The sequence below is a fragment of the Pagrus pagrus genome (genome assembly GCF_965226575.1).
Source record: "Pagrus pagrus genome assembly, chromosome: 12".
Lineage (NCBI taxonomy): Eukaryota > Metazoa > Chordata > Actinopteri > Spariformes > Sparidae > Pagrus > Pagrus pagrus.
The window spans coordinates 18915342-18932142 of NC_140196.1; the positions used below are offsets into that span (position 1 = coordinate 18915342).

General features: G+C 41.3%; 1 protein-coding gene across 1 annotated transcript; it reads right to left on the reverse strand.

Moving 5' to 3' along the window:
* Window positions 1–198: 198 nt before the first annotated feature.
* Window positions 199–15004, reverse strand: LOC311266741 (regulator of nonsense transcripts 1-like). The gene is made up of 24 exons (XM_084369263.1): window positions 14664–15004; window positions 13929–14065; window positions 13410–13499; window positions 12598–12765; window positions 11964–12144; window positions 11260–11421; window positions 11006–11090; window positions 10783–10881; window positions 9938–10046; window positions 9560–9719; window positions 9166–9284; window positions 8761–8925; window positions 8458–8572; window positions 8129–8272; window positions 7777–7990; window positions 7279–7396; window positions 7001–7157; window positions 5938–6080; window positions 5590–5764; window positions 5285–5366; window positions 4873–5034; window positions 4478–4752; window positions 4077–4199; window positions 199–2725 (listed from the first exon to the last, which is right to left on the reverse strand). Exons 1-23 carry the CDS (start codon window positions 14832–14834, stop codon window positions 4080–4082), a joined length of 3351 nt encoding a protein of 1116 aa, XP_084225389.1. The 5' UTR covers window positions 14835–15004; the 3' UTR covers window positions 199–2725; window positions 4077–4079.
* Window positions 15005–16801: the final 1797 nt, after the last annotated feature.

Genomic DNA, 16801 nt, shown 5'->3' on the forward strand with positions numbered 1-16801 from the left:
AAATGTAGAGGAATAAAAGTATATTTCCTTCCGAAATGTGATTGAGTAGAGGCATAGCGAAGCAAAAGTGGATTCTCAAGTACCTCAAAATTGTACTTGAGTACAGTAATTGAGTAAATATACTTAAAGTTATATTCCATCACTGTAAATCCATCTACAAAATAAGTGGGAAAAAGAAATAAAACAGTGAAGTCGAGCTGAAGGAGCAAAAAGAATCAAACTTTAATTTTCCAAGATTATCAACAGGAGAATCTTTGTGAGCATAATTTAATGACATCAATCAGTGTGGGCAGAAAAACAAAACGGTGCAGCCGTGTGGCCAAAACAAAGCTTCTTCATTTTCAGTTGTTTCAAACAGCAATAAGCCAAACAAAGATTATCATAGCAAAAAAAGGATTGAGGGACAACATCCAACTCAAAAAGTTACCCTCTAGTCATAAGACATGCAAAAACTACAGTAGATGTGTTGGTAATGAATGGGTGGGCATTTATTGGTAATGTTGTTATTTTCTTTTAAAAAATTAATAAGTGACCATTTTTAGTGTTAGACTTTAAATATGTCAATGAACAGGTGCATCTAGATTGTTATACAGAAAGGATGAAACATAAATTAACACAGCAAACAGATAATCTGCAGATAATTCACAAAGAAACTGGGTATAAATATTAATTTGAAGTCTTAGTACAGTGAGATGTACCACCTGCACAGCAGAAGTTAGCCATTTAGTGTGAATATGAATACAGAAACTGCTTTTTGTAGACACATTTTTTAGTAAAAAATTCAAATGGCTTGCGGCTGCTTCTTTTCCCCGGCACTCTGGACACTTTTAGCAAGTGCTCTGTGCCAGTGACAGGATATTAAACTTCTTCAACCCAGCTTCAGGTCAGAGGTAAGGTGACTACAGTAGTGATATTTTGACGAAGACCAGATTTGTCTGTGTCATACATTTTGATAACATGAAAGTGAAAGAATAGTTGGTACATGGTTGGCTGCATGGTAACTAGTGTCCATCTAAATCAAGTAACTTCACTGAAACTAAGACACAGAGTTCACTAACGTTTACAAAAGTTATAGAACAAACAAACTGTTCTGCTTTCAACATGATGCACTACTAAATGTGACAGTTTCACTCTTCTATTAGGTTCAAGGACAACAAAGGACAAATAAACAAGGGGAAGGAAAATGTTCTACCTACATACACGATATACTTGGGTCATCATGTGTTAATAATTTAAAGATGTCTTTGTGCCAAATTTTATAGTGCACAACATCTCGTCTTTCTCTTTCCAAAATGAAAATCTTTCTCTACAGTCTAACACGGTGAAATCTACGATCAAGTTTCTCTTCAACACACGTGATCTAACGCGGGTACTAAGCTTTCATCATCCTTTGCAAGGAGTAGTGGTGTCAGGTACTCCACAGGCAAGAAAACCCAAGCTCGTGATTTCTTCCTTCACTTTACCGTGACGATCAGGTGCTTAAATTGTACATAAATACTCTTATTGTATGCATGTTTCTTGACTTTTTGGAGAAGGGTCTTTGGGAATTACTGCCCTCTTCATTTGGCTTATTTGATGCATTTAGCTATATATGCTCAAGATGTCCTTATCTGCTAGCTTAAGTGGCTTCAGCAGAAAAAGAACGACGGCTTCGTTCAGTCATAAGCTGGTTATGGTGTTCACTTTCACTACTAAGAAGATACACTTAGAAGAATAAAAACAACATTGTCTCCCTGTATTCAGATCGTTAGAGCCCACCTCCTCCGATCTGGAGACAAAGATGTTTTTCTTTCACGTTTATATATCTAAGAGCTATTTCCGCCACTTGTTTCTTTGCAGACCACCTTGAGAAAGACGTGCCTTGAAAGACGGCCAACATTGTTAGCTTACATCACTGAAAACCTCAATGAAAACAGCCTTTTTTATAGAAAACTTTCTAACTCAAAGCTGAGAAAGAAAAGTGAATGATCCTTGGCTATGTAATCCTCACATTTCATTTGACACCACAAGCACTTTTGAGTTCACTTGAATAGCCGAACAGTGTTTTCACACTCTTCTCTCCCAGATGCTTAGATGTGATCAAATGCAGAGCCTCAGTTCAAACTTTGAGTTTAAAAAAGTTGCCATATCAACTGCTTCAAGAGTTGTGTCCCCTTTTGTTTTCCCTCTCTCTCTCTCTCTCTCTCTCTCTCTCTCTCCAAGTCACAGAAGACGTCCTGTTGAGTTAGCTTGGAGGACATTAGTGTGAGACACCTCTTTCTCCATCTTTCTCAGCTTTTGGAGCAAGATTCCCAACCATACCGCCTGGAGATCCCACGAGGATGCAGGGGCACACGTGGGACAAGATGACACAGTCGCCCCTTCTCCAGAATCGTTCGGACCTTCCACCCTCCTCTGACCTGTCGAAGGTCTCGCCTCTCCAACTGCGCTGCTCCGACAACGACAGCTTTTCTCCTTCGCGTGTGAGCAGCAGTGCCTTCTCTCCTCCACCCGCCTCCCGCTCTCGTCGTCTCTTGCTCGCTTCCTGTCCAGCTCTACTCCCATTTTTTGCTCTCACTCTTGTGATTGGTTGGTTTCTCACGGTCTCTCTCCTGTTACTTTCACACAGTGGTGCTTCGGTTGTAGCAGTGGAAAACGGGTATCCATGTTTGTTCTTTTTTGTTATTACCCAGATTAAAATACCGATGAACTAAGCTTCACACAGGCCTAGCTCCTTTCCAGCAACCTGTCGAACAAACACAAAAAAACACATGCACGCATTATTACTTGTTTGGGGAAAATAATCATTCATCTTTTAAACATATTACAAAATGAACTTTTCATTTAAAGGAATAGTTCAATGCTGCAGACTTGTTCCCTTTTCTTTTGAAAATCCATGAGAAGATGGATACCACTCTCAGGTCTGTGTAGTAAATATGAAGCTGCAACCAGATGCCAGTTCTCTTAGCTCAGCACACAGACTGAAAACTTTGGAAAACACCTGGCATGGTAAATGGTCTGCATTTCTATAGCACTTTTCCAGTCCTCTCGGACAGCTCAAAGCGCTTTACAACACATGCCACTTTCACCCATTCACACACATTCACACACTGATGCCGGAGGCTGCCATGCAAGGCGCCAGCTGCTCATCAGGAGCAATTTGGGGTTCAGTATCTTGCTCAAGGATACTTTGACATGTAACTAGGGGGAGCTGGGGTTCGAACCAGTGACCTTCCGATTACTGGACTACACACTCTACCACCTGAGCTACAGCCGCCCCAGGCAGGATAACAAAATCTACATACCAGCACTTTCAAAGCTCACTAATTAACACCTTTTATCATATTTGTTTAATCCAGACAATTTCTTGGTCAGGAGCAGGGACTTCCTACAGTCTCACCAAAATGTCACCAAAATGAAGGAAACTGAAGGAAGTCACTGCCCTCAGCCAAAAAGTAGCATTTTTTGTGCGGATTAAACAGATCTTTGGTGGTGCTCACAGGCAGATTATGTTACCGAAGCCCTGGTCTCTGTTTCCAGTCTTTATGCTAAGCTAAATGGATAGAATATTTATTGATCACAAGGGTTAATAGCATTGTTACCCCTCTTTTTCACACTGAACAAATACAACTCCCACTAACATCTGGCTTTTGTCTTCAATTCCAATGTGTAAAATCAGCATTTACTCTCACGTCAAATCCAATCAGCTGTGATGAAAACCGGACACATTTCCACATCTTTTATGGCGCGATGCTATGAAACACATTGATTGATTAAGGATGTTGGCGCCTAATTTTTTTTCCATCTGTCTCTTTTCAAGCAGTGTTTGAACACTGTTCGGTCGGCCGTGAGTTTGAGAAGATGAGACTTTGAGAGACTAAAAGATATCAAAAACGTGACCAGAAGAAGGAAGTAAATCAACTATTTTTAGCGGCTTTACCCACATTGAAAACGCCTGCATGAATGTATGTGGCATCACTGTTCTCATCTAGTTAACTCTGTGCAAAGAAGTGAATGCACTTGTTTCCCAACATATTAAACTATTCCTTTAATTTCAGTGAGTCATCTTAGCTTTAAACCACAGTGGAATTACTTACGGTCTAGTACTGGGACAGTCCAGTCACACCACCATGTTGGTAGGCCCGCTCCCCCTGGTAGGTGGAGTCCTGGGACAAAGCCACATCAATCTGGGACTTGAACTCGTCTCCTAGGTAACTGTCCTATAATAGGACAAACAAAAAGTTGAAGAGGCTGGTCAACAGTTATTCCTTCATTTATTTCCAAGCAGAAAAGCATTAAGTGGTTTTTATTAATAATGAAGTCTTTACTTGAAGAGGAAACCTGGACAAACACTTGGAATAAATGTGCTAACTGCCCTGGAACTGGCTAATAATTGCCATGAATAAACAGCTTGCTTCATAAAGTGCAACAACTTAGCACTTCATAAAATCTTTTACATACTAAACTGATAATTAAGATTTCTTCACAGGGAACAAACCTGTGAGAGTTCAGGCTGGGAGAGCCCAGGCTGGCTCATCTGTGACGGCTGGCTCATGTTGATGTAGCCCTGCGTCAGAGGCCCCTGGGAGAAGGGCTGGGAGCCCAGGTCCTGGCTGGCCTGGCTGCCACCCATGTGGCCTCCATGCTGCCCGCGGTCTGCTCCTCCATTCCCTCCGCTGTGGTTTCCCATGTTACCACGGTTTCTTTGACGGCCACCTCGACTCCCGCCGCCTCCTCCGCTGCCTGCCTTACCTTTCATACCTCCACCACGACCTGGAGGAGAAATATGTCACAATTCAGATTATGTATTTCATTGTCGCTTTATATGAACATCAAGCAGGCATTCAATACCTCCTCACTTAGCAGGACACTACAGTTTCATGTCTCACTTACCTGATGTGGGTCCATTGACCTGTCCCATGTAACCAGGTGGAGGTATGGGGGGCATGACGAGGTTGAAGGGGATGGGAAGGTTCATGGATGTCATGGGATTGGGGCCTGTTCCAATCATACCAATCTGGTCGTGGGTCTGGAAATACATATTTGATGTACGTCCTGTTGTGGAAAGAAATACAGATTCATTTCTATTTCATTCTAAATGGTATGGCCGAGTGCAGAGCTAGTTTTGTCACACAACAGTACACATAGCTCTTGTTTCTGTAATTGAAATACTTAAGCACAGTCAACCTGTCTGCAATTTACTGCCATAACTAATAGAGTGCATTTCCTCTGTAATAGGTTTGTTTATAAGGACATTTGCAACATTTGAAATCAAAACAAGTGTTTTTTGCTCAAGATTTCTCACCGTTGCTGCTGCGGTCATAAGCAGATCCAGGAATGAGAGCCTCCCTGGCATCATACATGGCTGTGCTCATGAATCGACCCCCCTGCAGAACAAAAGGACAAGTAATACACCTCATTATCTTTACAGCATGAACAATGATTTATTACCCTGATTTCTTTAAACTACTTGTCTGAGGTGCATGGGTAAGATTTGAATACTTCACATGCCACACCAGAAAATAACACATTCATGACCCAGTTAGAAAACCCTGATTTCAGCATTCTATAACGTCTGTGTACACACAGACACACATATACTAAACTCACAGGGTTGATGGTGTTGACGAGCTTGCGGGGCTTGCTGAACTGCATGAGGCTCTCCCTCAGGTTGTTAAGGGGCCCTTCGACCAGGACCTTCTGCTCCTTGTAGTAGTTCAACAGGTGGTTCCACAGAGGCTGCTTGGACAGGGCCTTGGGGTTTCCAACAATGATCACACCATACCTACGTGACATAAGCAGATGATGATGCACTGATTGAAATTTAACGCAAAAGATGTGTAAAAGTAACAGTGATAACATCATCGTACAAAAAATGCAAAATGTCTAGAGTACATAGATGGTCCCCAGGGGCTTATGCAAAGCGCCCAGGTGCTGTTTTCCTATATGTATTCTTACCTGGCCCTAGTGAGCGCCACATTGAGACGTCTGGGATCGTTGAGGAAGCCGATGCCCTGGTGCTCATTGGCCCTCACACAGGACAAGATGATGAAGTCCTTCTCTCTGCCTTGAAAAGCATCCACACTGGCTATCTCCACCTCCTACAGAGAGAATGAAGAGAAATTAGCTGAAAAAAATTGACTACATGATGATGCATTTCTTAATTGTAGGAAATGATTTGCTTTTGCTTTCTTCACAAATGTGGTTTTGTTAAATGTAAATTGCTCATTTTTAAAATCACTTCAGCCTCTTCTTAGTCTAAAGTTAACATTGTTGATGTCCAGATCAATGTTGGGGGGGTCATTGATTCAAATACTACTGAGTTGATTAGCTTAAATTATTGATATGATATAAATAATCATTTAACTGTGAGAAAACGACATTGATGCGATTTGCTAGAGAGAAGACGCATCATGCTGTTGGCGTTGTTGGCTCCACAAAAACACATTGTACGGCGGTGCTAGAGTTGAAGTTCTTTACCTGACAAAGGGTTGCAGAGAGCACACAAACTCAACAACCTTTACTTCAACCCGTTCTCAAGTTACTCACAGAATTAACATAAATTAGCAACAGCTGATGACCTGCTGCAGGCGACTTTTATCAATTCAATCAGTGAATGTGACAGTCAGCGCCAGCTAGTAATGAGAAGCTGTGGCCGGAATGTTTTTTCACACTGCTCATCGTTAATGAGAAACAGTGTTGGAGAGACGAGGCTTAACGAATCTGTTTATTTTGTAAACCTTGGTCAGAATTCTGACTTGCATCGCTGCACGCAAAAATTCCTTCACATGGAGCCAAATGCTCACACTGTAGAGCCTGGTTATCACTCAGTAAAGAAAGGTGGGAGTTTGATCTGCTTTATCTTAGCCGATACATGAAATACGTCCCTGATACCGATCCTTTGCATCAGCTCAAGAAACCTTTACTCAACGTTGTACTAGATTTCAATTTAAATAGCTCTAAGGTACATTCTTCTGATTAAGTGCATGATACAACATTTAACAACATTTTGGATCTATACCTGGTAGAGTTTTGTATGAAGGGAGCCACTGAACTGCATGTACTGGACCAGGTAGGACCTCTGTCCCTCGTAAGGTGTGATGATGCCAATCTGATCGGGTTTTGCTCCGGCCTTCAACAACCTTGTGGTTATTTTCTCCACGTTGGCTGCCTCAGTCCTGCATAGACAAGCAGAGTGATTACATGATAAGAACAATTTATATAAATTGACATAAAAAAGAAGCTGATCATGCTTTGGTGAAATATAAGGTCAACATAATGTTTGAAGAGAGCTGAAACCTGTTGAGATAGGATGTCCCAGAGCTCGCAATTTCCTCTTGGCCTTGGGTGACATAAAAGAACATCGGCTTGTCAGGCTGTGGCCACTGGAAGTCGAAGCCTTTCTTCACACGGTCCCCTGCAGAAGAGGCAAACAAACAGATATGACTCAGTGCTATGGTAGCTGATGCGCAGTGAAAGACACTGAGGAATCGGCCTGAAAGGATCATATGCTTTGAAAAACACCACTTGGATACAGACAGAAAACAGTACAACAAAGCACTGAACCATATGCAAGCAACGTGGCAAAATATCTGAGGATAGCTCGTCTAACATGTTCTCCCAAATTCTCTAGATCTTTTTGGACTATTACCACAATAAAGTTCTGTTTTTAAATTCTAATGTGTGAAGCTGCCCGTGGGCAGGAGTTTAGAGGGAAGTTTCAAAATATTTTAAGTGGCCAAAAAGAGGAAGCCAAGTAATTGAAAATCAGTTTTAAAAAGTTTCTTTTCATCTTACCGGCAGTGACTCCATTCTGCAAAGAGCCCTCATAGAAGATGTTGGAGGGGAAGGCGCTGAGAGCGGGATGCATCCGGTACTGGACCTGCAGACGGATTGGCCGAATCCCCAAAACTACCAGACGCTCAAACAGGGACTGGGACAGACCTGCTTTGGCTGCCTTCTTACACATCACCACAGGGCCCAGCTGGCAGTGATCACCCACCAGAATCAACTACAGAAAAAACAACAGATGATGAGAGAAGAGAAATTAGAAGAGGAATAAACGATTGTGGACACTGTACACCCCACAGCTGGGGGGTGACAGCAGTTTAAACCGTTCCACCTCCGTTTCCACTCATGACGCTCCTACCTGTTTGGCCCCCAGGACAACGGGCACCATGCACTCTGGTTCGGTGGCTTGCGTGCTCTCATCAATCAGGATGGATCGGAACTGCATCTTGGCCAGACGAGGATCCCCCGCCCCAACACAGGTGCAGCAGATGACATCAGCGTTCTGGGAAAAAGTGAAGAACCATTAGCATTACACACCCTTTTTTCTGTGGGCCTGGATGGATTAGAATAAATAATAAATGAGAAAATATCCATTAAATCGAAGTTGGTTTACAACTTTGTGCAGAGTATGGTCACAAACAGGACCATATTTAGTTGCACTTGGTTCAGTAGGACCAGTCTTCTTACCATAAGCAGCTCCCTCTCAGCAGTGCGTCTCAGAGCTCTGTAGCGCTTCTCGTCCGAGGAAGACAGCTCTCCTGTCTCGTCCTTCAGCTGTTGGAGCTTCTGAAGTTCTGGCATACTGCAGGTAGGAATCATTTCAATACAGTGCGAGTTCAATCGTGTTCTTGTCAACAAATTAGCTACTTACTTGCTGTCCTACTGATGTTAATAATCTTTAGTCGGCGTAACCGAGACCTTCTTGTTTTTTAAAGACTTTTTTAGACTGGTGTGTATACAAGGATAAACGTATAGCAGTTTGTGTATTACCTGTCCATGTTTCGAGTCTGGTTGTGCAGAGCCAGGAAGGACACAGGTGAATCAATGGCCTCCCTGCTCTTGGCACACAGACGCACCACCTTGAGCCCTGTCTGGTGGATCTTCTCGGTCAGCTGGTCGACAGCAATGTTACTTGGAGCACATACGAGCACTGGCCTGAGGGGACATGCATGACAAGTTTATCTTCGGGGCCATACGACATAGAATTAATAGAATACCAATCGATTAAAAAAAACTATTGTAAATGACAGATGTTCAGTCAAAAATAGATTGAATGAGAGTAAATAATCAGATTAAAAACAAATAGTTATGGTAATTATTATCATAACACCACCTTGTACATACAAAATACAGACAAAGTAATATAAGGAGTACAAATATTTGTTTGTGTCTTACCCATTGCCCTGTCTAGCCAGGTGGTAGACGATGGTGGCAGAGGTGACAGTCTTGCCTGTGCCTGGAGGACCCTGGATCAGACTGAGGGGACGCTGCAGCACCGTCTTCACAGCATACACCTGTATCACAGTCAACCACATTCATATGAGCACTGTGGGCCCAAGACCTAAAAGGCTTCATATAGTCACTATCTAAAAGAAGTCATCTCCTCCCAGACTTACACAGAGATCACTGGGGTTGAGTGTGAAAATGTTTTGTTCTGGTTTTTTTTTTACAGATGAGTGAACTGTGAATGATCTCCATCATGCTGTTTGTGTGATTTATAATGTAGGTTAGGTAGTATTGAATTGAGGGTCTCTCTAGACATTACAGTCGTTTTTTCTCTCCAACTCACCTGTGAGTGGTTAAGGTCAGGCAGGCCTTGAGCAGTGAAGCGTTTGGGCAGCTGACACTTGATGACCACATCTTCGACCTCATGTCCCAGCAGTTTGTGGTAGATGTAACCTGACACTGAAGTCTCATCCACAGCAAATGTCTTCAGGGCACTTTGCATCCTGGATGAGGACAACGGAAATATTGAAGAAGGTTTTAAACTGGATCTAAAAAGGACCCATTATTCAGTGGAAAACCTTTGCCAACATGATTCCACTGATGAGGACCTTTACTGACAACATTTATGTAATAATTTACTTTTTCAAGGAACTGTTTTAACACCAATGTTGTTCACATATTACAGCATGAGACAAGAGTGTGTAGCGTTTCTTGTGGTTACCTGTCAAAGGAAGTAGACTTCCACACAAAGTCGACCTGAAAGTTGTGTGGGATCTCCACCGGAGCCCCAGCACTGCTCCTTAGCTCTATGGCAATCTCATCACCGTAGTCTGGTACAGTAAGTCAAGGAAGAGGAAGAACGCCTTACTCGCTACCTAAATGCGTGCTGACATTGTAAGCTTCATGAATAGTTAAAGCCCGAGCACTTGGTTTTGTTAAATCAAAACAGAGTTGAACATCAGTGCATTTGAAAGGTGGACAAAGCTTTGGATTCTGCAACGTTCTCAATGCAGCTGCAGAGCTGCCATTATATTTGTTGTACAACCTATGTAGTGCATGGGTAATGAAAACTGGCAGCATAAGAAGAATTTACCACAGAATATTTAAAAATAAGGAATGCAGACGTTTTTGTTTTTACACCATGTTTTTACTGCTAGCTCACACAGTGTTGCACAATTTCACCTGACTCAGTTTGTGATATTTCTCAAATTGAAATTTAGAAATGTTGGGTAGACACACCGATGACCGTTATTATATGCAGCCTCAAATTGCTGGTGTACTGTATCAGTTAACTAGCAGGTGGTGAGCTGAACACGCAAAACCTAAATATAGAATTTGTTTTCAAAAACCACCAGGGTGTGAAGAGACAAACACAAGTTTGCAGATGTTATTGTAGTTTCCTACAGCTGCCACTAGATGTTACTAAAGACTCATTTTAAGAATAGAACAGACCAGGATGCCTGTTACAAACTCGTGGAGGGGACAAAAAGTGATAGATGGGTATTACAGATAGTGTGTGGTCTCCTGATAACTTACGTATATGTGTTATGACAGTCATAAGGATACTATCAGGGACTTTGATAACATGTCCAATGCCTTTCCATGGAGGTGCCAGGTCGCCTTTATATCTCAAGCAAATTTCATCTCCCTGCATCAGTCGCATATCTAGGAGACAGCAGAGGAGACACAATTCAGAAGATACATTTAAAATTACATAATAATATACCTTTGTAAGTGTCAATATTTATAAGCATAATGATAGTAATAATGATATGATGATATGAAATACCTGAGTCTGTCTTGGGAAGAGTAAAATAAGCAATCCTCTTTTTATTCAGGCCCAAGTCCCATCTGACCGTGATATTGTCCTGAGTCTGTTAGGAGGAAATATTGATAAATATATTTAACATTTAATGGCAGGAGGAACAGCTTTAAATCAAACTTGTGTTAATAACGACAGACAAGACTGGACAAACCTTAATAGTGACTGCTTTGTTTGCTAAAACATAGATGAGATGCATTGTAGCACTTTTTTGTTTTTACCTGGGACTCTTTGAGTTTCTTATCATAGTCAGCCTCCAGCTTCACAAGAGGGCCAAAGATGTTCTGGTACTGGTAAGCATCCTCATAGCGGAGCAGCACATGTTGGGGCTCCTCATCCACACCAGGCTTCTCCAGGTCCTCTAAAGTCGCAGTCGGATTTTCCTGCCAGGAAGAAACACATACAGAAGATTCGCACAGGATGAGAGAAAGTTTAAAATATGGACAGAAAGCAAGAGTGCTGTTAGAGTGGAAAACTTTCTATCAATATACTAAAATCTCCTAAATTCCAACTTAAAATGTTTCAGAAAAGAGACACTGACACATCACATTATAAAAAGCCCACAGGTGTTAATAATATAATGAATGATGGCTGAAATCCATTTAGTTGCTTTGGTTTCAGAGTCCTAGTATAGTGCATGCTGGTTCATGCTGTCATGATTCCCTCGAACACTTAAATAGTCATCATTAATGTTCTTAGTAACACCTGTGGTTTCACACACTATGACAAGTAAGCACATAGCACATAGAAAATAACTCCTGATATATGTGACCTCGTGTACAAGCTCAGTAACCATGCAGCAAAGTTATTTGCATCACCCCTGTATGAATATACGATGTCATCAAGCCCTACCCCTGTTCAATACTAGTTATGTGGGTTTAGATATTAACAGAGTACAATGGCGGGTGTGTGCAGGGACAGCTACCTTCCAGAGCTCCTCCAGCTTGTTGATCTGCTGGGCGGTGATCTGACGAGCCCTGAGCTGCTCCTGCTCTGAAGGGATTTTCACCAGCCAGGACAGAAAGCAGCGGTCCTGGATGAGCGGCTGCCACTGTGAGCTGTCCCAGTTGATGTCCTTCAGGCTGCTCTGGCTGGCACATGGCTGCCTGCGTTACAACCAAAACACAATAACTGTGAACTTCTGGTCGTACCAACAGAGAAACACATGATGCTCGTGGAACTGTTGTGGGTTTTTTTTTTTTATTATTATTTATTTAATTTACTTAATTGTTGCAGTTTGTTTTGTTTTTGCATTGTTCGTCACATCTCTTCCATCTCCATTCCTTCCTTCTCTATTACAGGTGTTAAATATGAATATAAATTACCTGCGTAGGCTCTTAGATGAATTGCATGTGTGAATGTGGAGAAGGGGTGCTAGGAATGGAAGATACAAGATAGTGCATTTGTGATTTGTACCGATATGTCTTTACTGGCAGGTTATTACACTGTTCTGTGGAATGATCACGGCTATCTTTAAATGACAATCAATACAATAATAGCTCATAACCCATCAGCAGGAAGGTCAGACTGCGTGGTCAGCTACATAAAAGGAGCCTTACCTGCACAATAACACCACTACTGAGTCAGCTTTTGCAGGGATGAAGCCCAGGAGGAAGACATTGCGACAGCCACAGTTGTAGCACTCGAGTACTGTTTCCCCCAGAGGCCCATCTTTATGAAGGGTCACCTCCTTGGACTTTGCTCTCACCAGGTGGTTTACAATGTGGCTACAAGAGAGGAGAATGACAATGAATGCACAGAAGAAGTAAAGGTAAAAAAGACGACTGTCCTGCAGAAGCTGAGGGTATATTTTACACTATCGATTAGTCCTTATGTCTAGGATCAACACGTCTAGACATTTTTGCTTTTATTCAGACTCAAATGTAACATGACTGGAAAAGAAGACACAATTTTAAACACAGGGTTCAGTTACTGCATTAATTTAACCACATACACGAGGAAACCAGGTGATAATAGACAACCTTTCTCTGATTTTCAGAAATAAATAATATCTCACCAATGTTTTCTAGTTTATTACAAGGCTGATTCAACAGCATCAATTTTCATTATCCATAAAAGGGACATTTGGCTCCTTTAAATCAATATTTCAAATACCACTTCACTGAATAACTGATTATTACCCTAAGTGGCCCTTGAAAGCCAGTAAATATAACTGTTCGAAATTATGTTTGCAACCTTACACCAACTGTCCATATATGTCTGTGGTGTCTGACCAAAACAAAGACTTATTATTATAATCGCTTGGTGCTGTACACCCGCTACAAAGATATTGGATTTCTCTCTCCAGTTCATTTAGTTGAGTACACCAACAGGGAGGGTCAATAAAAGCTGATAAGTTACTGTATCTTACCTGCCGGATGTGTTTCCACGGCCATTACAAAACCACTTCTTGCTGGTGTTGCAGTAGACCACACAAGCTGGATCATGAATCCCACAATAACTAAAAGAGAAACACAAAGCCTTACCATTGAGAGCATGGTTTTACATCTAGTCTTATCACAGAACAAAACTACAAGAAGTAAGAATTTTCAATTACCTGTAAAAATTGATTATTTTACTGTATTGATTAACCCATATTTCTAATACCTCCATCTCAATATTGCAACAATATCGTAGAGATGACTATTGGTCCTTTCACGAAATATTAACAATGGTAAATGGGTACATAGTCTCATATTATAATAAAAATATTATATAAATATATTTCCCAGCTCTAAGTTGTTCCAGCCCACAAAAATAGTAACAAATTGAAGTCCTCATTCATTGTCCAACAAACTTTGCTTTCACTGCCAATCTACAGCAAAGTATTTAAAAAATTGGGATTTGATTACTGATCTCCTGCTAAAAGACATGAAAGATTTGTGTTTACCTGCAGGCGTGTATTGGCAGATCTTTGGTGTAGTAGGTGTCCTCCTCATCCTCCTCAAAGTTCAACTCTGCCAGCAGCTGACTGGCTTTCACCACAGGGTCGTCTCCATTCTGTAGCACGCCGTCAGGACCATTCACCTGAGGAGACAGGTGTATAAGTTCATAACTATGTACTGAAACTGAATGAAAACATTGTGTGGGATAAATTAACATTAGAGGACCACAGAAAGTGAACCAATTGTGGAGGAACTGGAAATTCCTATGCAGTCGTGCTGACTGTCACATCAGCAAATGGTTTGTTGACAGCAACATGACACCTACTGTGTCCAACTTGTTGTATCTACTGACCTCTGTGATTGTTATCAGTGCATACTCCAAAAGTATTTAATACACTAAAATGCTAGCAAGTATAAATTTGGGCATTTACGGGTTAATCTGCCACAGTGACAAATCCCTGACTCTTGGTTTGTATGACAATAAAGTCCTGCATTGACATGCCAGCTGTGTCAGCATGCTAACTGTGCTGTCAGCTAGCTAGCTAACTGTAGAAAGCTGGTTAGCTAGCATGCTAGCCAATTAGCGGGATAAAAGCATGGTAACCGATGCAAGGCGTCATCGTGCTAACCGGAGGTAGCCAGTTGATGTTGTTAGCTAACGTTAGCTAGCTTATTCACATTTTGTCAACACAGTAGAAGACATATTTTGACAGCGAGCTGCCACGAACAGCCACACGCACCTGGTTGTCTAGCTGACTCTGGGTCTGGCCTTGGGTCTGGGTCTGGCTCGGCAGGGTAAAATCGGTGAAGTCGTACTCGGAGCCCTGGGTGTCCGCTCCCAGCAGCTCGGTTTCCTCGGTATCGAGGAACGTTAGAGTCTGCGAGCTCGGCCCGTACGCCTCGACACTCATGTTTCTGTCTTCTTAGTCCCGATATTTACCCGCTCCGACGAATATCCCACAAACTGTTGCTATTCCAGAACAAATCGGAGAAGGGAGACAGAGTATTGATGAGAAAATGACAAACACCGCTGGTGAGAGGGAGATAGAAAGAGCCTCGACTATGGCTGCGTCCCGCTTCGCTTCTCCCCCCGCTCGTCTTCTCTCCTCCCTCGCTCTCCTACAGGAAGTCACCTGCAGGCAGCGAGGGAAGGAAAGGAGACAAGGAGACATCTGTGGACAAAATTTAATATGATGGCCACAAATCTCAGAGGTTTGTTATGCAACAAGGTCAAATGTTGAAGGATCACTCAAATGCCCCGCTTTAATATATATATATATATATGTATAAATATATACACACATATATATTAATTTAGTTTTATTAGTTTATCTGACAGCAACAAGTGACTGATTAACAGGGTTTGGTGTCATGGGATCAGTGTTATAAACTAGTTTGGCGGAGGAGCTTGACCATGCTGAATTTTAGTATTATTGGTGTTGATCTTTAATTGTATTTATTTATTTATTTTGTTTATGTTTGCATTTTTTGTCTAACTGAACAAAATATGTCTTACCATTTAGAGATCTTTTAAATGATGTAGTCACTAATCACACTAAAAAATGTCAAACAATTTCAAAAACACTTGAACACTTGTGTTTATAGTTATTCTTATAGCTAGTCTTTCTCTGCACTGTGTGTATTAAGGCTGACCATCACCTGTTGTTCCTGCCCAGATGGCACACTAAAAAAAGTAAAATGACTGTAATATACTGTATTTTGAGTACAAAGCATAATAATTATTACAAGATTATCCAGTACATATAACATAAGTAAGTTAAACAAAACAAAACAATAAAAGGAGTAGCAGAGACGGTATTAATTTTCTCTTTAATACTGAGAAGTCAGTATGAATATGCACCTTGAGAGGGCTGTATCACGGCATTTAACTACTTCCTTACAGGCTAATTAGAAGAGTTTTGGGCCACCTTGAAAAAACAGTGTAGCATGTTCTCTTATTATATCTGCTATACATTACACCCATCCAACTCTGCCCCCCTGAACCTTTCTGAATCTTATGTTTTATTTGAATAATTTATTTTAAAAAATCAGGCAAACCTTAAGATTCAACTATGACAACATGTACTAGTTTTTAGATCATTTCTGATTATTTAGCTACTTAAATTCAGTCAGTAACATCGAGGATCATTTTTATTTTAAGGTGGCTGCTACAGACGTCAAAGGCCCTGGCAATGCATCGTGGCAGACTCCCTCTGTAGATATAAAAGGCTTATTCTAAGGTTACAAAAGTGCAATAGTCTTATTTCAGGTGAAACGCTAATGGAAACACAATCATAAATATTATAGTCCATTTCTGCTAAAAGATCCTCCTAAATCCTTCACACCGGACCTTTGAATGTTGTATTTTCTGTCTACATTGGAACGTCGTTCTCATTTCTCATCTGCTCTGAACTCCATGCAGGTTAGGACAGCTCCTAGCTCACATAATTCCTGCTGATTGCCAACAGAGGTGATAAAATGGTGTCACTCCTCTGCCAAATAGAGGTAATAAATATGCATCAGTGTGAGAGTTTTGAAACAGTCGTGACCTGTTTCCTACTTTACGATTTAAGACAAGTACAGTCCTTGATATTGAGTCAACCGGTCTTTCTTAAATGTTCTGGCAACATCCTGATCCTTTCTGTCAGGTCTGAACTAGTTCAGCAGGTTTGTTGAACCATGATGCACTACGCCCAGTGTAACTCGCCCTGTATCAGGACTACCAAAGAACTATTACTACTAAAGAATTCATTGGTACAAAACAGAGGACGGATTTTTTTAGTTAGGTGTGGTTCTCTGTGTAACACACAGATAACCATGCATGCATATTTCAGATATGAACTCTGGAAAGGTAAAAGAGAGGAAATAAAAAATAAGC

What these genes read in the sequence shown, in the direction of transcription:
- LOC311266741 (XM_084369263.1), bottom strand. Translation starts at nt 14,834, where the DNA reads ATGAGTGTCGAGGCGTACGGGCCGAGCTCGCAGACTCTAACGTTCCTC. An exon ending in CGTGGAAACACATCCGGCAG is followed by an intron (nt 12,766 to 13,409) that starts GTAAGATACAGT and finishes CCTCTCTTGTAG; the next exon opens with CCACATTGTAAACCACCTGG. An exon ending in AGCTGGAGGAGCTCTGGAAG is followed by an intron (nt 11,422 to 11,963) that starts GTAGCTGTCCCT and finishes TCTTCCTGGCAG; the next exon opens with GAAAATCCGACTGCGACTTT.